The following is a 21,874-nucleotide window of genomic DNA, read 5'->3' on the forward strand; positions in this document are numbered from 1 at the left end:
AAGTAATCACAACAAAATCAAAACTCAAATGGCTTTTACATTAAATTATGTGTTTAGATAACTCAAACAACATATATATCTAATAAAACTGCTACATCATTATTTCAATCCAACAAACAAAGAAAACCAAGTAAGATCGATGATCATCCAAACCAAGTTAAATCAGTGATCTTAATTCTTGAACTTCTCTCATACAAAACAATTCACAAAGAAAAGCAAAAAGCAATATAAAATTAACAAGTTTGAATCCAAAGGTTCTAAAAGATCTTATACGCATTCACGAATTTTGACATGGCAATTCTAAAATTGGACAAATTATGCAAACAGAAATTTCAAAAATAATCAACAATTTAAAAAATACAACAATGAACAATAAACTACATAAACCACATACAACAATCAACAACAATCAGCAATTTCAAATATATACTGAACATAGAGCAGAAATTATTCAACAGAAGCAAAAATTTAAACAAAATAAAATTAGTAACAACTACCAGAAACTCAAACAAAAATACACTGAACATGGAACAGAAATTATTCAAACAAAAGTAGAAATTCAAACAAAATAAAATTATTAGTAATTACCAGAAATTCAAACAAAAATACAATGAACATAGAACAGAAATCATTCAAATTAATACCTGACTTCGAAGCTCCATATCTGGTGTTCGGAGGGGCTGGGTTTGCTAGTTCGACGCTGCTGGGAGGGGATGGTCTGGCACTACTGGGTGGCTGGTCCGACGCTGTTGGGAGGGGCTAGGAGGCACTGTTGGGAGGAGCTGGGTGGCGCTGGTTCGGCGGGACTGGGAGGGTTTGACTGAGATGCTGACGATCGGATTTGACTGTATTAATGAGAGGATGACACAGCAGATAAGACTGCTATCAAATGGTCCTGCGACATTGTGGGTGCTAAACACATATGCGCTCTACCTACCCTACACACCTCCCTAGCGAAATAGAACAACAGTGGTAAACATGCTCAACAAGCATAACAACGACAAATGACAACATTGAATACAATGAATTCTTAACGTACCAGTATCTGAGATTCTATCGGAGAGTAACACGGAGACTCTAAGGGCAGCTTGCAGCATGTTGTCGCCAACGCACATGGTATTTCAATCGATCGGACTCCACCACTCGATATTCAACACTTCTGTGAATGCTGTAATTCTTAACACCCTGCACTACTGCATCTTCTGTGGCCAACCCTAAAGTCTACCCCACCGTCCAAGTTGTAATCTTCCTCACTCGTGTTGCCTAATGGATTCTTCTCGTGCATCACATTCAAAACGTACTATAGTGACTACGTATAGATGACAAGGCCGGAATTGGACAAGGGGAGGCAGAAGATACCTACATGATGCCTTAACCAGGGTCTCCAGTACAAACTCATCCTGTTGAGTTAAACAATTAACTAAATTAATTTGATGGTGACAAACATTATTTTTAGTGGGTTAAACACTCAATTAGTTTTTAATTGTGTTTGATAAAGTGTTGCAGGCCAAAGAAAGAATATTGCAGCAGCTCAATAGGAAGAAAATCAAACCTGAAACAAAGTGGGCTACAAAGCACTAAAAGCCCAAGGTTGTTAAGCAATAGAATCAGTTGGGCTGAATGGAAACATATCTAACCTAAGTCCAAGTTGACTCCATCAAGCTTCTCATCCAAGATTGAAGACTTCACTCTCTCTACTTGCTTCGGTCAGCATCAGAACAAAAGAGAAAGAGAGAGAGATTTGTTCTTCTTGTTCTTTCATCAGAAAAGAAAGAGAGAGAAAGGTAAATCACAAAAAGTTAATGTCTAATCACCCTAATCAGAGCAAGCTAAGCTAAGTCAGAGATGGCCATGCCATGGTTTACATCCTAGAAAGAAAAAGAGGTTAGCTACAAAGAAGAAAAAAGAAGAAATCAGAAGTTAGGGTAAAATCAGATCTTAGGCAAATCAAAAAGATCTTTCCATTATTGGTACCCCAAAGTAACTTGCTGAAGCTTCCTTTTCCCTCATACCCATTTTTGGTAAAATAAAGAAAATGGATGTTATGGAGTTCTGCTGTGGATCAACGGTCAAGAAAGGAACTTGGAGCCAATGCAAAAATAAATGGTTTAGGTCTTTGAAGATATTGGAAAAAGGATGAAAGAGAAGATGGAAGGTATGAATGCATGAAATCTGAAATTTCTGCAACAGTCCCATCTCTCTCTTCTGCGTAGCTGTTGCTCTATTTTTTGTGAGAAGGAGAAGTCAACTGTGTGAGGCAAGCCTATGGTGTAAAAAATTGAAATCATACAAATAGAAAAATGACTTCAGTTTGAAGGCAAGGAGAAATAACCAGTGTTTGAGGTTTGTTCTGAGAAGTGTTGTTTGAAGAAGTTCATCTACTTGGACAGTGCTTCCTAGTCAAAGGAGCATTCCGCCAAAATGAAGAACTGAATCAGAGGCTAGCAAATATGGTTTATCACATAGCAAAGAGGCTGTTGAAGAAGTCAATCTCCTTCATGTTTTACAGATTATAATTTCTTTTTAATGTTTATCTTTCTGTAATTTCTTGAGTGAAAAGGCATAATGAGAAAGCTCAAGTAAAAGCCAAGAGTGGAAAGAAGCTAAGTGATACACTTGAGAGAAAAGCCTAGAGTTATTTTTAGATTTCTTTAGGTAAGTTTGTGTCTTGTATCTAGTACCAGTGAGGTACCCATTTCTTAGTTGGGTGAGCACTAAGAGTGAAGAGTTAGGTATTAGCATAGCCAATGTCAAGTTAGGTTAGAACTTGAGTGTGAAAGGATTGCGTCAATTCTGTGGAATTGGTGTATGTAATACTTTTAACTATAGTAGAAATTCCTCCATTGTTGTGGAGGACACTGGACGTAGGTTGCATAGCACAAGGCAACCGAACCAGGATACATGATGGTGTTAGCTATTCTCTTCTCTGCTCTGTCCTGTTTTCTGATATTCATGAGACAAAATGAAATTATCTCATAAATTTTCCGCTGCTTAGTTTAAACAGTTTCAGACAGCAAGTTTGTTTTAAAAGGGTTAACTCATTAAGCTAAAAGAAAGTCATAAACTCAACCCCTTTCTCTAAGCCTTCTACAACATTCACTAACATTAATTCAATGCTAAATATTTGTTAAAAATTTTTCTTTGGCCATAGGATAAAACATTTTTTGAGTTGTAATATTTGAGTTAAATCTTAATTCTATTTTCTATCATTTTAAAAGGTGGTGCGAGAGGTGGGTCATCCTGGACGAAGTCTGACGACCCAGATCCATCGCCACCGACATCTCCAACCTCTGCAGAAAGCTCCATCACTTGCTCTGTCATGATTCTCCCATAGATGTCAAACATCAGGCGCACATGCTCGTCGCCATGGAGCCAAAACAGGTGGAACCGAAATACTCCGTTTTCCATCAGTGCTAGCAACCTATACTCCACGGTGCTAGCAACCGTACCCCACCTTTCGATCTCTTTTCTCCTTCTACCACCGACGCTACCCAATATCAGACTCTTCAATTCCGCCAATGAGCTTACTGGCCAGGTACGTAACAAAATGGGATTCGCACACTCAAATGTTACACTATTATCATTATTTCTTATATGGCAATTTGGATACACACTTACAACCAAGAAACCATTATTACTAGACATTTTGGCTTATTTTCAGAAGCAATAGATAGCAAAGAAGTAGCAAAATGTTTGTGGAGGATATAAAGAGTTGTATATCCTTTTATAGCCACTGAAAATTTGTCTTAACGTATCTCATTTACACTGTAAACGTTATAATGACCCACTTATCTTATTTACACTGTAAACGAAATATACATTGCATTTATTCTCAGTCTTATCTCGTTTACAGTATAAACAAGATGCGTATTTACTTATTTCATTTATACTATAAATGAGATAAGTGATACGATACTTTTCGGTAAAAACGTTCGTAAATACTTATTCACATAATTAATATATTAATGATATTTATTTTATTTATTTAAAAAAAAAGTCCTTCCAAATCCGATTATTAAAACTATTTTAAAAAATATATATTTAAAATATAATTATTTTTGTCATATTTTAAAAATTTATTTATAATTATTTTAACCATAACTATTTTAATCGATGGATAAACATTTTACGGCGGTCATATTTGATTTGATCTCTGAACTGCCGGCGACTTCCATTGTTGACTCTCTCCATCATACCAAATACAAACTCACCGGCCTAGCAAGCTTCTAGACTCGCGAAACCATTGCATCACACATGACTAAATCCAAAATACAAAACAACAAAAACCACAGAGTTCCAAAGTTACAATACATCAAACTACCTCCCATCTCAAATAAATATTCAATTACGTATTGTTGTTAGAAAATAAATTAAAGTTGTCACCGAAAACTTGTTTTTAATTTAAGTTAAATATATGAAACAAAATTATTCTTATTAGGTTTTCTTCTTTTCATATTTGTTTGTCCACTTATTATTCTCATTTTTTCCAATTTGTAGAATTACCGAAAGAATATAGTTCTAAAATTTAATACAAATGGAATTTGTATCTACCTAAATTAATTATTGAGTTACTATAATATTTTTAAAAAGTAATAATTTCAGAAAAAATATTTATAAAGAAATAGTAGTAGGATTTAAAATAAACAATGTAGCTGAGTAGAAATAGTTTATGATCTCTTAATTGTTTTCTTAATTTCAAATAAATTATTCTTTTTTAAAAATTCTCTTCTACACATAAATGTTTATATAGAAAATTAATATAATATTAATTTATTTATTTTTCAGTTAAACCCCTAAATTAATGGACGAGGGTCATAAACTTACTTATCCTATTTTTTTTTTTTAGTTATAGACATTTTGATATTATAACTATGTCATGAAATGACTTATTAAAAAGTTTAAACTATTAGATATAAGTATATAAAAAGTTATATATCTTAGCATGAAAGACAATAAACACAATAAAAATTAAACGATAGTTATTGCTATCAAGGATAATTTTGTAACCATTTTTTAAAATTTTTATGACTCTAATACATTAAATCATTTCTCTAATACACCACAAGGAAGATCTAAATTTTTCAACACAGTTTGATGCTAAGATATCAACTCTTTTCTAACCTACAACAACCAGTCAAAAATTAACAAAGATTAATGGTTAGGTTATTATAGTTGAAAGAGAAAGAAAACTCTTTTTGCAAACACTTATTTAAAAATGAAAGAAATAATTGTAGAAAACTCCAATATTTTGTATTTAAATTTTTTAAAATATGTGTATATTAAAATTAATTATTATATATTTGTATATAATATATGTATTATTTAATTTTAATAGTTATTTTAAGTACACACTTAGCATAATTAATTTTATATTTATATCAGATTTTAATGATTGATTTTAATGATTGATTTTAACTTCGGCCTAATATGATTCTAATATTACATTTTTTTTCTCTCAATTTTTGCATCCATCCATTATTACTTTGATGGATTGTTAGTTATTAAAAAAAAAAAAGTTGTTTGTTCAGCCAAAACCAACTATGCAAGTGCTAACAAACAATAATCACCATATCAATTCAAAGGGAAAAAAATGGGATTAATAAAGATGCTACTCCCACAAAACAACTATAAATGCTTGTCCTAAACTCACAATACAACACACAAAAACAAAAAGCAGAGTTTCAATATCACTAAAAATGGCACCCTCCATTTACTACTACTTACTTCTTACACTTGCCTTCATCATCACTCTCAAACTCTTTCTCCGGGTCCAATCTAGAAGGTTCAAGAACCTTCCACCAGGGCCGCCAACCCTTCCCTTCCTCGGAAACCTTCACTACCTGAAGCCACCGCTCCACCGCATCTTCGCTGGCCTCGCCGCCTCCTATGGCGACATCATGTCGCTTTGGTTTGGCAACCGCCTCGTGGTGGTTGTGTCCTCGCCGTCCTTGGCGCATGAATGTTTCACCAAGAACGATGTCGTCTTGGCCAACCGTCCCCGCTTCCTTACCGGAAAGTACATATTTTATAACTACACTACATTGGGTTCTGCCTCGTATGGTGATCACTGGCGCAACCTCCGCCGCATCACCACCGTCGATGTCCTCTCCAGCCACCGTCTCAACTCCTTCCTCGATGTCCGAAAGGACGAGACTAAGAGACTGGTAAGTTACTCCTAATTTTTTTTATCAACTATACTAAATGTAAACTAAAATAAAATATATATTAAAATATAAAACATACATTAAAAATAAATTAATCCAAACATAATCTATATATTTAGTGTTTTTTTAGATTATATAATGAGGAGTGCTAGAGAAAAGTAATTTTTGTGATTTATAGTCATTAAATAATTATTAATGATATGAAATTTTATGCAATAATGTGAGATTACTCCCTTTTCTTTTATTGGTTACATGCCAGAATTTAATAAAGTTATTGACTCTAAACTTTTTTTATATAATTTTTTGAATTCCAAATAATATAATAGGTAAACTTTTGTTTAATTTAACAGATCGAGAAACTATGGAAGGACACCCGTAATGGTGAGTTCGTGAAGGTTGAACTAAGGTCAAGACTAACAGAAATGACATTCAACGGAATGATGAGGATGATCTCCGGCAAGAGGTACTACGGCGACGATGTGGAAATGAGTGACGTGGAGGAGGCGAAGCAATTCCGAGAAATCATAACGGAAATTCTGTCGTTGCTGGGAGCAAACAACAAAGGCGACTTCATGCCGTTGGCCAAGTTCTTCGATTTCGACAACTTGGAGAAGAGGCTCAAGAATATCGCCAAGAGAGCCGATTCCTTCTTGCAAGGCCTCATCCAAGAGCACCGCGTTGCCGCCGGCAGCAACGCCGACAGCGACACCATGATTTTTCATCTCTTGAAGCTTCAAGAGACACAGCCCGAGTATTACTCTGATCTCATGATTAAGGGCCTTATCCAGGTATTTACAACTCTTATCTTTAGGTACTTGCTCCCTAAAGTTGTGTCGGTACCAACATTGTTAAATAATAATTTAACCGAATTTAGTCATGGTAACTATTCGTATATATTTAAAAACTGTTAAAAATAATTTAATATGTAATATATTTAATTAAATTATTATTAAATAGTTTTTAAAAAATATTAAAAATTATTAATTTTTTTTATTTTTTGTTATTATTAATTATTAAATTAATTTTTTTAATATAATTTTTTTCTTAATTAGAAAGCGGTTGCTAAAAGAATACAAATACAAAGGGCCATTTCAGGAGTTTGCACAAAAAGGATATTGTTTGTGAATCAGTCTTATTATATATACGAGCCATTGTATAGTGTATAAATAAAAAATCTTTGAAATAAAATTAAAATAAAATAAAAATAAAAAATAAAAAATAAGCTTTGCCTCTTTTCTAAATTGAAAGAAAAATCCAAAACCACGATTTACATTTAAAAGGAGGTTTTGTGTAGATGTTTTTAAATATCTAAATATAAAATTATCCATTAAGAATAATAAATGTAAAATAAATAAAAAAATTATACCAAAATCTAAGAATTATAGATTTAAGAAAAAAGAGTGAAAAATAATATCTTTAATTAATATTTAGTCACTTTGTCTAAAGAAATATTATATTCGAATTTTTTATGAATTAGTTATTANAAATTTTAAATTTTATTGATTTAATAACCAAAATGCAATTTTACAAAACATTGAAATTTTGTAATTATGCCAAACTGCCAACAATATGATGTGATTCTTGAAGGTTGAAACAATGGAAAAATGGTTAATATCAGGATTTTAATTATTTTTAACCGTTAATTTTAATTATATATTATATAATTTTTATAATTAAAATTAACGATTAAACATCTGAAATAGTGATATATTTAAAAGTTTTTTAAAAATAGAAAATAACTTTAAAAATTTGACAAATTTAAATTTGGTTAAACTTGTTTGAATATATCCTCTTAATTTCATGACACCTCACCTAAATCTAGCTAGTACAATTATTTAACTTTTGTACATAAACTCTTTTTTTTTAATATTTATCTGAAATTTAAAATAAAATTTTGTTAAAGTTACTTGTTAAGATTACCTTATTAAAAAAATTAATATTTTTCTTTATAATATATATAATAGATTTATTAAAAAAATACAAATTATCTATATTAAAAGGCGGTTTATTAAAATAACGGTCAATTTTTAATATCAAGATAATATTAATTATTCTTTCAACATCTTTAATTTAATTATGATTATTGAGTAAGTATTGAATATGTTTAATTTTGTAATTTTATCTATTTATATAAGAATGTAATTTTAATGCACTTTTAGTATAAAAGTGTTTTATATGTGCATTTAATTAAGTATCATAATATCAACAAAAATAATTAATTTTTATATTAATTATGTAAATAATCATCTAAAATAATAGATGTGACTAGATGACCTACAAAACGTTTTATATTATCAATACATCAAAATTAAACATACATTTTGTATAATTTCAAAACATTACTAAGATTCATTTTACCTTTTACTTAATATGTTTATTTTTTAACAATTATTTTAAAACATAAAGAGTATTATTTAAATTATTGAAATTCACAATAAAGTATTTAATTTGCATTTGGCTTCCACTTTCAATGAATAAAATCTCAGGCGATGCTTCTTGCTGGAACAGACACATCAGCTGTAGCAATGGAATGGGTTATGGCTGAATTACTAAACCACCCAGAAATAATGAAGAAGGTAAAAGATGAATTAGACACACAAATAGGAAAAGACCGTTTAGTAGAAGAACAAGATTTGTCAAAGCTACCATACCTTCAAAACGTTATTTCTGAATCACTTAGATTGCACCCTCCAGCCCCGTTACTATTGCCTCATTCTGCCTCAGAAGATTGCACCATTGGAGGATACAACATTCCAAAAGATACCATAGTTTTGACAAATGTATGGCTAATTCATAGAGATCCTAATATTTGGGCTGATGCAGAGAGTTTTAGGCCCGAGAGGTTCGAAAAAGAAGGGGAAGAGAACAAGCTCATTCCGTTTGGGCTTGGAAGAAGGGCTTGTCCTGGATTGGGCCTGGCCCAACGAACTTTGGGCCTTACTTTGGGTTTGTTGATCCAATGCTTTGAATGGAAAAGAGTGAGCGAGGAAAAGCTTGACATGGCTGAAGGCAAAGGGATTGCAATGCCAATGAAAATTCCATTCAAATCTTTGTGCAAAGCACTACCAACTGTCAAGAATATTATGAATTACTAATAGGTTCTGTTTACGGAAACAACAAAATTAATCTTTAATAAGTAAACAAAAAATTTTATATATCTCTAAAATTTATGTTGGCTGATTATATGGGATAATTTTTATTGTTTCTCTAAATTTATGCGTACTCATAATTAGTTATGTTGTATATTATAAAGTATATGTGCTATGATGAAATAAACATGTATATTTATTAAGTGTAGTAAAGTAAGAGATTCATAAGGGCATAATGTACAGTTGTTGTCAGTTTAGGAGAAATAATTTTGGTGATTAGCTTATATGCCAAAGCTGATTAGTCACTCGAGTATAGTTTGTTGCAGAATGCAAATACTCACGAAGTTACTCACACAATTAAAATGAAGGAAGGAGCAAATGGACAGATGACAATTAAGATTTATCATTTATTTTGAAAAAGTATATGACAAGTTAAATTAGCAATTTATCCAAAATGCATCATTTTTGTGTTTTTTTTTTCCGTATTTCTTTAAGTTTCTATGCAGATTTTATTGCCATTTTTTTTAAAGATAATTTCTATTTAACTTTCTACTCGTGTCATTATATCCCATTAATTATAAAAAAAATATTAACAAAAAATTTTAACTCTCTAAAATTTGTAGTTATGTTATTGGTATAATACAATTATGTTAGATATTAATTATGTATCAGCTAACATTAGTCAACAATTTATTAGACTACAAACAAGTCTAAAAACAAAAAAAAAAGCATTTAAAGACAATGCAAAATAATCATACTCTTAAAAAAATATTCTCTCACATCATAATTTCTCTTTTACTCTCCTCCTTCGCACCACATTTCTTAAGAGGAGCTCCGCATAACGAGCAATTCTGGTGATTTTTCATGCACGCAGTAAAACGATGTTTGTAACTGGGAAGAATCTTCGACTCCCCCTCCTCCCCAATAGCAGAACGCACTTAGGCATATGCAGCAGTCAAACGCGCCTCTGCGGTTTGGATCTGTTGCGGATGCAGTTGGTGGCGCCTGATACAGCACGAACGAGAGTTTATTGATGGTGGTGGCGTCCAAGCCATCAGACTGAGGTTAGTGTGGTGGAGATGGATCTATGTCTAAGACAAAAATATTATTTTTATAACAAATTATAAAAAAGAAATGATTAGTTATATTGTTATGTTTCTGTATATAATATTTATATTGATTTTAATTAAATTAGGTCATTTGACAGTTTGATTATTTATTTTGATTTTTTGAATTGGTATCAAACAAGAAGTGCGAGAACAGTTACAAATGTAATTAAAATTTTCAATTGGTAATTGTCAGTTAGCATTAAGTTAGTCTATAAATAGAACTTTAAGCACATTTTGTAGCGAGTTCAGTTCTTTTGAAAAATACTTAAAAATCCAAAACGCTCTCAGCTCCTAGCATCACAGAGTAACATTGAGAATCTTAGGTAATTCATCTGAACTCAAACACTTGTAATTTGTTTCTTTCTTGTTTTTATTAATAAAATTTCTGTACTTTTACTCATTCTTCTTTTTACGTTTATGTTTCTTTTTTCATCTTCTCTTTAATTTCTCGTTTGTTTTAATTTATGCAATTTACTTTGCCTCCCGCACCTTGCATTTCTTTGTTTATTTGTTACTTTCAATTCTTTTTAATTCTTATTGACAATATAATTGTGACATTAAGATACCCATATTTTCTTTTAAACATTAACAAAAATTTGAGTAAAACAAATTGGCACGTTCAGTAGGACTTTGTCAATAGATTGTAGTTTGTCAAAAGAAAGTTTTGAATTTGCATGTGGTTACGTAGTGGGAAGATTGTGTTTTTAGGGACCAAGAAATCAGCGTCAGTTGACATATCAAATACAGCTGCAGCATCTTCTTCTACTTCCAGCGATGAGACTAGAGGAAATGAGTCCGAAAATTCTCCCGTGATTTCAAATGCAGAGCCTACCTTGCTGTCAGTGAGGCATGATGGTGTTGGTCATGTTCATCTAGGGTTAAATGCAACTCACATAAATACCGTGGGGTGGCCGCCTTATGGCTTGCCACTGGAGTATGTCCCCTCCATGGTGACACAAGGATTGCATGTGCCTCTCTACTCAATTTTTCAAAATCCTCTTTACCAGAATGCATATGGCATGTCAAATGTACCTATTTCTAGGGTGTCAGGTTCACATATGTCACAACAAAAATTTTCACATCCTATTAACACAGGAAATAACAGTGCATCTAATTCTACTACACCCACTGTTACTAGGGTAGAAAACTCCAGGTCTGTGTTTTTTGATATGTCAAGAGCAATGCCTATTAATCAACCTAGTCAAACCATTGGATCTTTAGCAAATATTAGGCAACAGATGGATGAAAGCCACCATTATCTAGTAACCATGTTAACTCATCAAATGGTGACGATTTTGAATCCTCTTTTAGAAAACACAAACACTAGAATTGAATAATTAAACAAGCAAGTTAATAGAATTGCTACTGTGGTAAATTTAGAAGAAAACGATAACCAAGGTTTAGGGCTTGATAATGTCAACCAAAATGGTGGAGCAATTCCTAATTATGATGTTCATATGCCTAGACAATGCTGATGATATGTTGGAAAGACTTAGGCAAAACAACTTATGGGGGCATTACAATCTAACTAGGAATGTCGAACAAGTTTTAAACCATTTGGGATTTAATGTTGGTTGCTTAAATAGGCCATATTTCTTGTCCGCTTTTCCTGAATATGTCCAACAAGCAGAGCTTCCAAGGGGTTGAAAATTTCCAAAATCCCTTACAAACTTTTTTGGAGAAGAAAATGAGTCCACAGTAGAGCATATTGCTCGATGTACTGTTGAGATTGGGAAAGCAGCTTCTAATGAATATCTCAAGATGAGATATTTTCTTTCTTCTTTAACAAAAAATGCATTTACATGGTTTTCCAATTGAGACCAAATTCTATTCATACTTGTGCACAGTTAGAAAGAAATTTTCATGATCAATTTTTTCGAGGTGAATTGAAAGTTAGCCTTGCAGATTTATTCTCTGTCAAACGTGCAGAGGGAGAATCTATTGTCACTTATTTGGCACGGTTTAGAAACATGAGAAATAAGTGTTTTACTCCGATTCCAGAAACAAAAGTTGTCAAAATGGATACTAATGGGTTAGAATTTCGAATTAGGAAGAAACTTGTCAATCAACATTCTTTATATCTTTCTCAGTTAGTTGAGAGAGTAAGACAAATAGAACAAATTAAGAAAGAAAAAAATTTTCAAAAAGGGTTCTAAAAAGGTTGCATATGTTGATTGTTTTTCCGATAGCAGTGATTCAGATGAGAAAGAAGTTTATATTGCTGAATTACGTGGGGGTCCTCCTTATGTATGCAAATCTTTGAAGTATGTTAAAGGAAAAGAAAAAGTTTCTTCATATTTCAAAATTGAAAATAAGACCTATTCTTTTGATATTTATAAGGCAGATCAAATATTTGAAGTTTTATCAAAAGATAAGCAGCTTATTTTACCGGAAGGAAAAAATATGCCTTCAACTGATGAAATAAAGAATAAAAAATTTTGTAAATTTCATCAGGTATTCTCACACACCATTAATAATTGCGTCCGTTTCAGGGATTTGATACAAAAATTTATTGAGGAAGGAAGGTTGAAGTTTGAGGATAAAACTGCTATGAAGGTGGACACTGAACCGTTTGATGTTGATTCAAATTATGTTAAGCCATTCAATTTGTTAGTCAACATGGTAGGAATTGACGCTATAGTGACTAGTGATCAAGATGAAAATAAAGACCTGAGAATTTTTTAGCAAGACAAAAAGCCAGTTTATCCTCATCCTTGTGAGGATTTGATAGATTTTTTGTTGATAATTAAAGAATCTGACAGCATTATCGCTATGTACCCAAAGTGCAGTGCTGTTTTTTACAAGGAAGATACAAAGAAGTTTTAAAAGTACAAAATTGAAGAGAAAGAAAAGGCTGAGTTGAAAAAGAGAATGAAACCAATGAGCTAAAACGAAAGATAGCTGAGGAAAAACAAAAGTTGGATGGTCAGATTTCTTTGAACAAGTGTGTCAACAGCGCTGGGATACAACCCGTCAACTAGAAGATGAAGACTGTAGTCATGATTGATGGAAAACTCGATGGATTTTCTCAAAAGACAAGGATTCTTTCCACCAAAATTTCAAATAATAAATGGGTCCAAAATGTGAAAAATGTGTAGAATCAACCTACCGCTTTCTCAAGAAGGCAAAACAAGTGGGTGAGGCCTAGACCTTTTAAGCTCAGGTACTACGAGTCCTAGTTATAGAACATGAATCATGCACAAGATGGAGGTAGTGCATATATTCCAAAAAATATACCTATTCCCTCAAAGCTAATTTATTCTTGTTATAATCCTAACATGCAGCAGGTTCCTAATTATTCTCCTTGGCCAAATTGTCAAAATATTCCAAAGTATTCTTCTTTTACAACCTTTGAGAAAAAAGAGAATATACCTGAGTATGTTCCTTTAGATCCATACAAGGGGCACAGTGTAGATTTTTCTCCTTTGCCAACCATGGCTAAGTCTGCAAAAACAGGCAATTCTTTCAATCATCCTAAATGCAATAAAAATGTAAAGAAGAATCTTGCTGAAAAGAAGGTAATGGTTGAAAATAAGGGAGAAAAAGATGAAGATTTAATTACTAACAATTTTGACACTGGTTTTGATGACAACTTAGAAGTGATATTTGGTGTTAAGCAACTTATAGTTGTGGTGTCAATACTACCTGAGGAGTATAGTCAAGTCTGAAAAGTGGAATCATTAGAAGATGATTGTTATGATGTCTTTCCTGGAAGCAAATGCTTATTGTTAGATTACATTATGTGTGGTGGAGGATTATTTGAGAAACCTACTGAAAATGATAAGGAACATTTGTGTCCACTGCATATCAAGACTCGTGTTGATAGAAGGATAGTCAATAAGATTTTCGTTGATGGGGGAGCTACTATCAATCTCATGCCTGAAAGAATGATGGGAAGGCTTGGAAAGACTAAAAAAGATTTGATCAAAAGTAGCATTGGGATGACAGATTTTCATGGAAGGACTTCTTCTGTTAGAGGTGTGGTTCTACTGTCAATTGAGGTTGGTTCTGTCAATAGGCTAACTCTGTTTGTTGTTGTTCCATCTAAAGCTGGTTTTAACTTGCTTTTGGGACATGATTGGATTCATGGAATGGGTGCTATTGCATCCACTTCACATCAAAAATTAATTTTTTGGAATGAAGATGGAGGAGTGGAAGAAGTTCTTGCTGACAATAGTACCTGTTACTATGATGAAATGCATGTGGAGTTCAGGATGTATAATCCTGGAGTCAAGCCGCTGACAGTTGACACTAACGCATTTAATCCTGAAAAAATTGAGATGTGAAAAATAGATATGAATGGTTTTATTTTGGTCCCTAAGGCCGGGGCAGATACGGCCTCAGGAGAGACTTAGATGATAAGTTTGACGAGCCAACTGGCTCGGCTGTCAGCCTATATGGCGGACAGAGAAGGGTGCATTGACAGTCTACCTTATGATTGTATATATGATGATGGTCCTTTAGGTTTTGAAAAAAATAATACTGACAATGTGAAGAAAGTTGAGGTGCAAGATCATTTGGATGAGGTAGATATTAGTAACGGTGATCATCCTAGACCGACATGTGTGAGCAAGATATTGCCTGATGATTTCAAAAAAGAAATAGTGGAGATATTAAGGGAATATTGTGACTATTTTGCATGGGATTATGAAGAAATGCCAGGTTTGAGTCATAAATTAGTAGAGCATCAATTGCCACTGAAGGCCAATATCAAACCTATCAAGCAGCCACCAAGGAGATTTGCTCCTGAAGTTGTGCAGAAGATTAAAGAAGAGATTGAAAGAATTCTTAAGGCTAAATTCATAAGAACAACAAGGTATGTCAACTGGATTTCTAATGTTGTTCCTGTCATGAAAATTAATGGAAAATTAAGGATTTGCATTGATTTTAGATATTTAAATTCTGCAACACCAAAAGATGAATGTCTAATGCCTATAGCTGATATGTTGATAGATTCTACTGCCGCTCATGAAATTTTATATTTTATGGATGGATATTCAGGTTATAATCAAATATATATCGCTGAAGAAGATATGTCAAAAACTGCATTTAAGTGTCCAGGTGCTTTAGGAACTTTTGAATAGATTGTGATGTTATTTGGACTTAAAAATGTTGGTGCAACTTATCAAAGGGCAATGAATAAAATTTTTCATGACTTTATTGAAAATTTTATGGAAATTTATGTTGACGATGTGGTTGTCAAATCAAATGCTAAAAAGGAGCATATAGAAAATTTAAAAAAAAGCATTTGAAAGAATGAGAAAGCATAAATTAAAAATGAATCCCTTAAAATGTATTTTTGATATTAGTGCAGGAAATTTTCTTGAATTCTTGGTGCAGAAACAAAGGATTGAAATTGACAACAACAAGACAAAGGTTATCTTAGAGGCTCTTCTTCCAGCTAATAAAAAACAACTATAACACTTTGTTTGGATGAGATGATTTTGGAAAGAAAGAAAATGGGGGAGAAGAAAAGGGACGAAAAATTTGATTTTCCTTCGTTTGGATCAGGAAGGAAAATAAACGGAAAATAAAAAAGTACGCCTGGGCCCATTTAAAAGTTTTCACCTCATAGTTCGGCAGAAAACTGAGATAGGAGAGAAAATCTTAGTAAAAAGACATAATTACCCTTTCAATTACAGAAATTACAATCCCTAATTTCAATCTTTCCGGAAGAAGAGAACACCTATCGTTGTCTTAACCTGTTTGGCTTTCTTTTTCAGCACTGCCAGCGTAGCTTCCCATCTGCGTCCACGTTGCTACAGCAGTTTTGTTATCGTTGTGACAGGTGAAGCACATCTTCAACCAGACATCCTCAACAGAAAGGTGAGTTCTTTTTTCAGTTGTAGTAGGTTTTTTCAAAACGAAATGGAAAAAATCATTATAGCATATAGATTGTATTCCTCTTTTATTTTTCAACTAAAATGTTCTGATTTTACATTTCATGGATGCCATTTATTTTTGTAGTGAAAAAAGAACCCATAGATTGTATTCCTCTTTTGTTTTTCAACTGAAATATTCTGATTTTACATTTCATGGATGCCATTTATTTTTGTAGTGGAAAAAGAACACATAGATTGTATTCCTCTTTTGGTTGTCAACTGAAATGTTCTGATTTTACATTTCATGGATGCCGTTTATTTTTGTAGTGGAAAAAGAACCCATTCTTCATTGTCTGTTCTTAAATACTTCATTCGTTCTAACTCAAAAATCCAACGATATATGACCCAGTTCACGTTTGATCCTAGAAAGGACTAATTTTTAACTCATCTGGTATTTGAAATGCTTTGCCCTGGTTTTTATATCATCAGATTTTTTCTCAAACTTTATTACATTATGCCCTTTTTTCATGGGGTGGTCCAAATATGAAGAAAAAAATTCAGGCAAGTGACCATAAAATTTAGTTACATTATTATTATTGAGACTATGAAAAGTGTGTGTGAGAAACAAGTAGAAAATGCCAAAAACTTACCTCTTAAGTCTTCATCAATGTACAATTATACACTAGATAATCAGGCACTTGTATTTAGGAAAATTTACTAAACAATGAAAAAAAAATTATACATTGTGATTTGTGAAAACAACATATTAGAAAATAGAGAGTATAAAAAAAAGATTAAGCTCCTAATGCATATAATGTAATTCTAAATCAATCTACTAATTAAACTTGGAGCTTCGACCGATTAAATCATTCAATTAATTTGAGCATGCATTTTAAACACATTTCTTTGTAGATTAGCACGAAGCAATTTTTTGAAGACACATGCCAGCTTTTCTTTCTCTTTTTTACTTTCTTTTCATGTAAATATCATCAACAATAGCTATCAGATATATCATTCATAAAGGGAGAGATTTCACAACCTCTTCTTTAGTTCATGCATCATTTGCTTAGTTCACTAGATACTTGCTTTGTAGATGATTCTTTTTGTAGAATTAAAAAAAATTGAAAAAACTCCCATTGCATATCTTTAGAAAATTAACATGAATCGAAATTAAATTAATTTAATCAAAGATTTGTGGTGGGTAAACCACGGCAATTATAATTATTTTAGATATTAGATATTAAATTGAATATATCATAAAAATCAACTCCTTATAATTTGTCTATTTATTATATATGCCGTAAGAAGAATCTCTATCTTAATAATTCAAAAAACTTTAGGACATAAGAACATATAGTATTTTTAATATAGAGAAAGAAATTACAGAGTCTATAGAATATGTACATATGCTTATCAGTTATCACAATATTTTGACATGTTTAATTTCTTAATTTTTATTGTTAATTTTTTCTCTTTTTTTTAATTGATTTGATTTGTTTATTATATGCTTAAATTACAACCAATGGTAAGGTGAACTGAATCAATGTTATGGGTATAGTTTACTCAAAAGTCCATCACTTATTAAGTATATCCACCTGTTTAGATTTTATCTATAGGTGTTGTGATGCATGTACCTAATTATTACAATCATTAATGGGACAACTTATTCCTTTTCTTTTTAGTTTCTTTTTTTTAGTATAAAAATGAATAAACAGACATAAATAATAGGAACATATTATCAGTTATTACTGTAGAATAATTTCCTTCTTTGGTCTCATCCAATTTTTACTCGCAACTTATGTTTTTATGTTTTTCTCATTTGATTTAAGTGTTAAAGCAAGGTATTTATTAATATATCATGTCATTTACAGTTTATTTTTATTGTTTATGGCAGCCAGTTTTGGAATCAAGTTTGACATTTAGGAGCTGGAAATAAGTGCTTCATATCAAGGTATTTTCGTGTTTATAACATGACACCATAGTGTTATATAAAATTTTATTTTCAATTTTTTTTTATATTTCGATAAATGAATTGTTAAAATGTAACAACATATGTGACTTTCTAGTTACTTTCTTTATTGATATGTCTGCCCTAAACCTTATATTTTCATAGATGGATAATGAAAATATCGAAGATGCGAATCTCGAAGATAGAACAAACGTCATATATGATTCAGAATTTCAAGTAGGTCAAATCACTTCTACTGACCTATATCATCCTGAACCAATACAAATACCAACTCGTGCAGGGAAGAGTTAGAAAATAGACAACATATCTGTGTCACATCTCTTTCTTGTGTTGCAGTGCATCAGTTGTATCTTTTGGAATTAATATCACAACATAGGCATAGGCAAATTAATAATGACAACTTGGAAAGAGAACTTAGGCGTACTCAATTAATAACACAGTTACTGGAATCTGAAAAGTGTCGAGATGTCATACGTATGGGCCTTGAAGCATTTAGTCAGTTGTGTCAGAAATTAAGAAGAACTGGTAGAGTAAAGGATTCAACTCGTTCTACGGTTGAAGAGCAAGTCGCTAAATTCCTACATATTATAGGGCATAATGTGAAAACTAGAACCATGTCTTTCTTCTTCCATCGGTCAGAAGAGACAATTAGTCGTCACTTTCACAATGTCCTTCATGCTTTCTATCGTGAGAGGGAGACTTCTTCAGGCAACCATCTGGTGAGGAAGTTCCTTATGAAATACTTAATAATAGTCGATTCTATCCGTTTTTTAAGGTACTAACTCTTTTGATTTACTTAGTCACATTTATATAATTGTCAATGAAATAATTATAATACTGTTATGTTAATAAGTCAATATACTTTCCCAAAAAAGGATTGCATTGGAGCCATAGATGGAACTCATAGTCGTGTGAAGGTACCAAGGGTGGACGCCCCTCGTTTTCGCGGACGAAAAGATCACCCAACACAAAATGTTTTAGCAGCCTGTGGTTTTGATATGAAATTCACTTATGTGTTGTCCGGTTAGGAAAGAACTGCCTCTGACTCAAGAATATTGAAAGATGCTTTAAATAGGGAATATCCACTTTGAATTCTCGAAGGTCTGTGCTAATATAATTTACGAAATCAGCTACATAAAGTTAAATTTACAGTCATAGTGTGTTATACTTTAATTTTTGTATGCAACTGTTGTAGGAAAATTTTATCTAGGCGATGCTGGATTCATGCTGAAGCCTGTGATACTTACACCATATAGAAGTGTTCAGTATCACCTGAAAGAGTATTCACTACGTGAGCCACAAAATCCTAAAGAACTATTCAACCACCGGCATTCTTCATTAAGAAATGTCATTGAAAGATGTTTTGGAGTTCTAAATAAAAGATTCCCAATTATAGCTGGCGACACTGAACCATATTATTCATTTGAAACTATGAGAAATATTTTTTTGGCATGTTGTATACTGCATAACTTTTTTATGGGTGTTGATGTTGATCAATCTATAATTGATGAGGTTGACAGAGAATTACTACAAGAATGCAATATAGATAGATCACAACCAATTCAACAACGTGATGAGGAATATAGGCATGCAGCATTATTACGAGATAACATTGCGGTTAAAATGTGGAATGTGTATCAAACATTATGAGTGATTATACATTTGATATATTTGAATATGTATATATATGTGCAGTTTATTGTCAAAGTTGTTTAATTGGATTTTTTAAGAAAATGTTACAGGTTAAATAATGCCAAATAAAGGAAATAAAACAGAAGCAACTCAACCTTCTAAAGACAACTTAAGATGGTCTGATGAGATGGATCAAGCTCTGCTAAATGCGTTAGCAGAAGAAGCATTGAAAGGTAATAGACATGATGGCTCGTGGACAACTGAAGCATATGCCAATGTTGTGAAGACTTTGAGTATAGCTATAGGCCCGCACATAACGAAGAACCACATCAAGAATAGAATGAAGACACTGAAAGATCATTTTGCTGAAGCGTGTGACTTATTTCATCACTTAAGTGGATTTGCATGGAATCCTATAACTAGAAAGTTTGAAGCAGAAGAAGAAGTGTGGCAAGACTTTATTAAGGTATCTTATACTTTTTTAATTACTTATATCAGTGATGAAGTGAGTCACAAAATAATTTTAACATTTTTTATGTAGGAGAAATCTCAAGCAGAAAAATAGAGAAAAATGCAAATTAAGCATTATGATATTTTGAAGGAGTAATTCGGAACTGATAAAGCTACTGGTAAAGGGGCTGCTACTTCACGAGAAAGGATTCAACAACTTGATAGAGATCCCATTGACTTGAATGACTCTTTTGAAAATGTTGAATTTTCTGACATAGATGTGAATACGGGACATGATATCCCAATATTTTCTGCTAATTTAGATTCACCAAGTGCTCCTCATGGTCAGCCAAATCAATTAGGAGGGAATTCAACTTTGAGAGGTACAAAGCGTAAGTCTCCTATGAATAATTTTTTGGAGGCACAGTATGAGAAAGTTGCTTTGGGAATTACTACCATGGCCGATGCTGTAAAAGAGGGTAGTTATCTGTCTAGCAAGCTACATGACGTGGCTCAGAGGTAGGTTGAATCAGCTGAGAGACAAGCTTCTGTGGCTGAGAGGCAAGTTTCGATCGCCGAAAAATAAGTCTCGTTAATTGAAAGATAAGTCGCGATTGCTGAAAAAGGATTAGCTATTATGCAACAAAGTAGGCCTCGCATTTACAGTAAATCAGATGTATGGGATATGTTGACTGAATTGGGTCTAGTAGGTTCATTTCGGATGCAATGTTATCAGTTTTTATGTGAAAATGAGCAAAAAAAACACCAAGTTTTTGGGATCCCATCTGAAATGCGACTGGATGCACTTTTTCATTTCATGACTGCTGCTGGTGTTCGCTTAAGAGATATGGTACTTCCAGAAAACATTTACCATTACAGGTAAAATTTTTATATGCGCTTAATCTCTGGTTAATTTGAGGTTATTGCGTTTAACAATTGATTGTGTTTCTTATTGTCGTAAAGTATGACTATATCTTCATATATTTGAACAAGAGATCATTTTCTGTTTTATTTATATTAACACATGGTTGGAAATCACTTTTTGCTGATACTTTGAGATTGATTAGTTGTTTGAATAGAAAGATATCAACAAAATAGATTATCATAATCAACTCTGATCTTTACGTTAATTTGTCTTTGTTGTATATGCTCGTGCAGGAATCCTAAAACTTGAAAATGTTTGGGACCAATGAGTACAGAGGACAACTAGAAATTCATCATGTGTTAATATCTTTAACTCGGAAAAACTTTATTTTTTTTTTTTGAAGTAGATGGGTACAAATGACTCAAGCTATGTACAATTAATTTTTTGGACGTAGACCTATGCTGATTACTTTGACCATGAAGAATGACCCTTTTGGAAAGTGTTGTGTGGTGATAAAATGGTACTATTTTATAGTCCTGGTCGTTGTTACATTATTTGCGTTTTGTTATATGTTTATAGAAATTGTATATGATTTTTTGTCACACGTAGTAAGAAAGAAATGCTAGTCACTTTTGATAATATTTTATTTTACAAATATAATTTAGTGAAACTTTTTTCTTAAATATGATTAAGGAGATTAATGATGTAGAGTATGAGTAGTTTTTATTATTCTTTTAGAAAATTATTTATTTATATGTATTTAAAAAGAATGAT

At 32.3% G+C, this 21,874-nt stretch overlaps 3 protein-coding genes across 3 annotated transcripts; all 3 read left to right on the forward strand.

Annotated features, from left to right (window-relative positions):
* Nucleotides 1-5,628: 5,628 nt before the first annotated feature.
* LOC107483700 (isoflavone 3'-hydroxylase) lies at nucleotides 5,629-9,653 on the forward strand. Its single transcript, XM_016104307.3, has 3 exons — nucleotides 5,629-6,164; nucleotides 6,515-6,952; nucleotides 8,651-9,653. The coding sequence occupies exons 1-3, from the start codon at nucleotides 5,697-5,699 to the stop codon at nucleotides 9,257-9,259; spliced, it is 1,515 nt and encodes a 504-aa protein (XP_015959793.1). The 5' UTR covers nucleotides 5,629-5,696; the 3' UTR covers nucleotides 9,260-9,653.
* An 8,644-nt stretch (nucleotides 9,654-18,297) lies between these two features.
* On the forward strand, nucleotides 18,298-19,803 carry LOC127746610 (uncharacterized). The gene is made up of 4 exons (XM_052260475.1): nucleotides 18,298-18,439; nucleotides 18,490-18,872; nucleotides 19,029-19,176; nucleotides 19,349-19,803. Exons 1-4 carry the CDS (start codon nucleotides 18,298-18,300, stop codon nucleotides 19,801-19,803), a joined length of 1,128 nt encoding a protein of 375 aa, XP_052116435.1.
* Nucleotides 19,804-19,903: 100 nt separating this feature from the next.
* On the forward strand, nucleotides 19,904-20,410 carry LOC127746611 (L10-interacting MYB domain-containing protein-like). Its single transcript, XM_052260476.1, has 2 exons — nucleotides 19,904-20,251; nucleotides 20,327-20,410. The coding sequence occupies exons 1-2, from the start codon at nucleotides 19,904-19,906 to the stop codon at nucleotides 20,348-20,350; spliced, it is 372 nt and encodes a 123-aa protein (XP_052116436.1). The 3' UTR covers nucleotides 20,351-20,410.
* The last annotated feature ends 1,464 nt before the right edge of the window (nucleotides 20,411-21,874 follow it).

Source organism: Arachis duranensis, chromosome 4 (assembly GCF_000817695.3).
Source record: "Arachis duranensis cultivar V14167 chromosome 4, aradu.V14167.gnm2.J7QH, whole genome shotgun sequence".
In the NCBI taxonomy this organism is placed as follows: Eukaryota; Viridiplantae; Streptophyta; class Magnoliopsida; order Fabales; family Fabaceae; genus Arachis; species Arachis duranensis.

Excerpts from the sequence above, each read along its gene's own strand:
- LOC107483700 (XM_016104307.3), top strand. The coding sequence starts at position 5,697 with ATGGCACCCTCCATTTACTACTACTTACTTCTTACACTTGCCTTCATC. Across the intron at positions 6,165-6,514 it reads AGGACGAGACTAAGAGACTG|ATCGAGAAACTATGGAAGGA; the intron begins GTAAGTTACTCC and ends TTAATTTAACAG. Across the intron at positions 6,953-8,650 it reads TGATTAAGGGCCTTATCCAG|GCGATGCTTCTTGCTGGAAC; the intron begins GTATTTACAACT and ends ATAAAATCTCAG.
- LOC127746610 (XM_052260475.1), top strand. The coding sequence starts at position 18,298 with ATGGATAATGAAAATATCGAAGATGCGAATCTCGAAGATAGAACAAAC. Across the intron at positions 18,440-18,489 it reads ACCAACTCGTGCAGGGAAGA|TGCATCAGTTGTATCTTTTG; the intron begins GTTAGAAAATAG and ends CTTGTGTTGCAG. Across the intron at positions 18,873-19,028 it reads CTTCTTCAGGCAACCATCTG|GATTGCATTGGAGCCATAGA; the intron begins GTGAGGAAGTTC and ends TTCCCAAAAAAG.
- LOC127746611 (XM_052260476.1), top strand. The coding sequence starts at position 19,904 with ATGCCAAATAAAGGAAATAAAACAGAAGCAACTCAACCTTCTAAAGAC. Across the intron at positions 20,252-20,326 it reads TGTGGCAAGACTTTATTAAG|GAGAAATCTCAAGCAGAAAA; the intron begins GTATCTTATACT and ends TTTTTTATGTAG.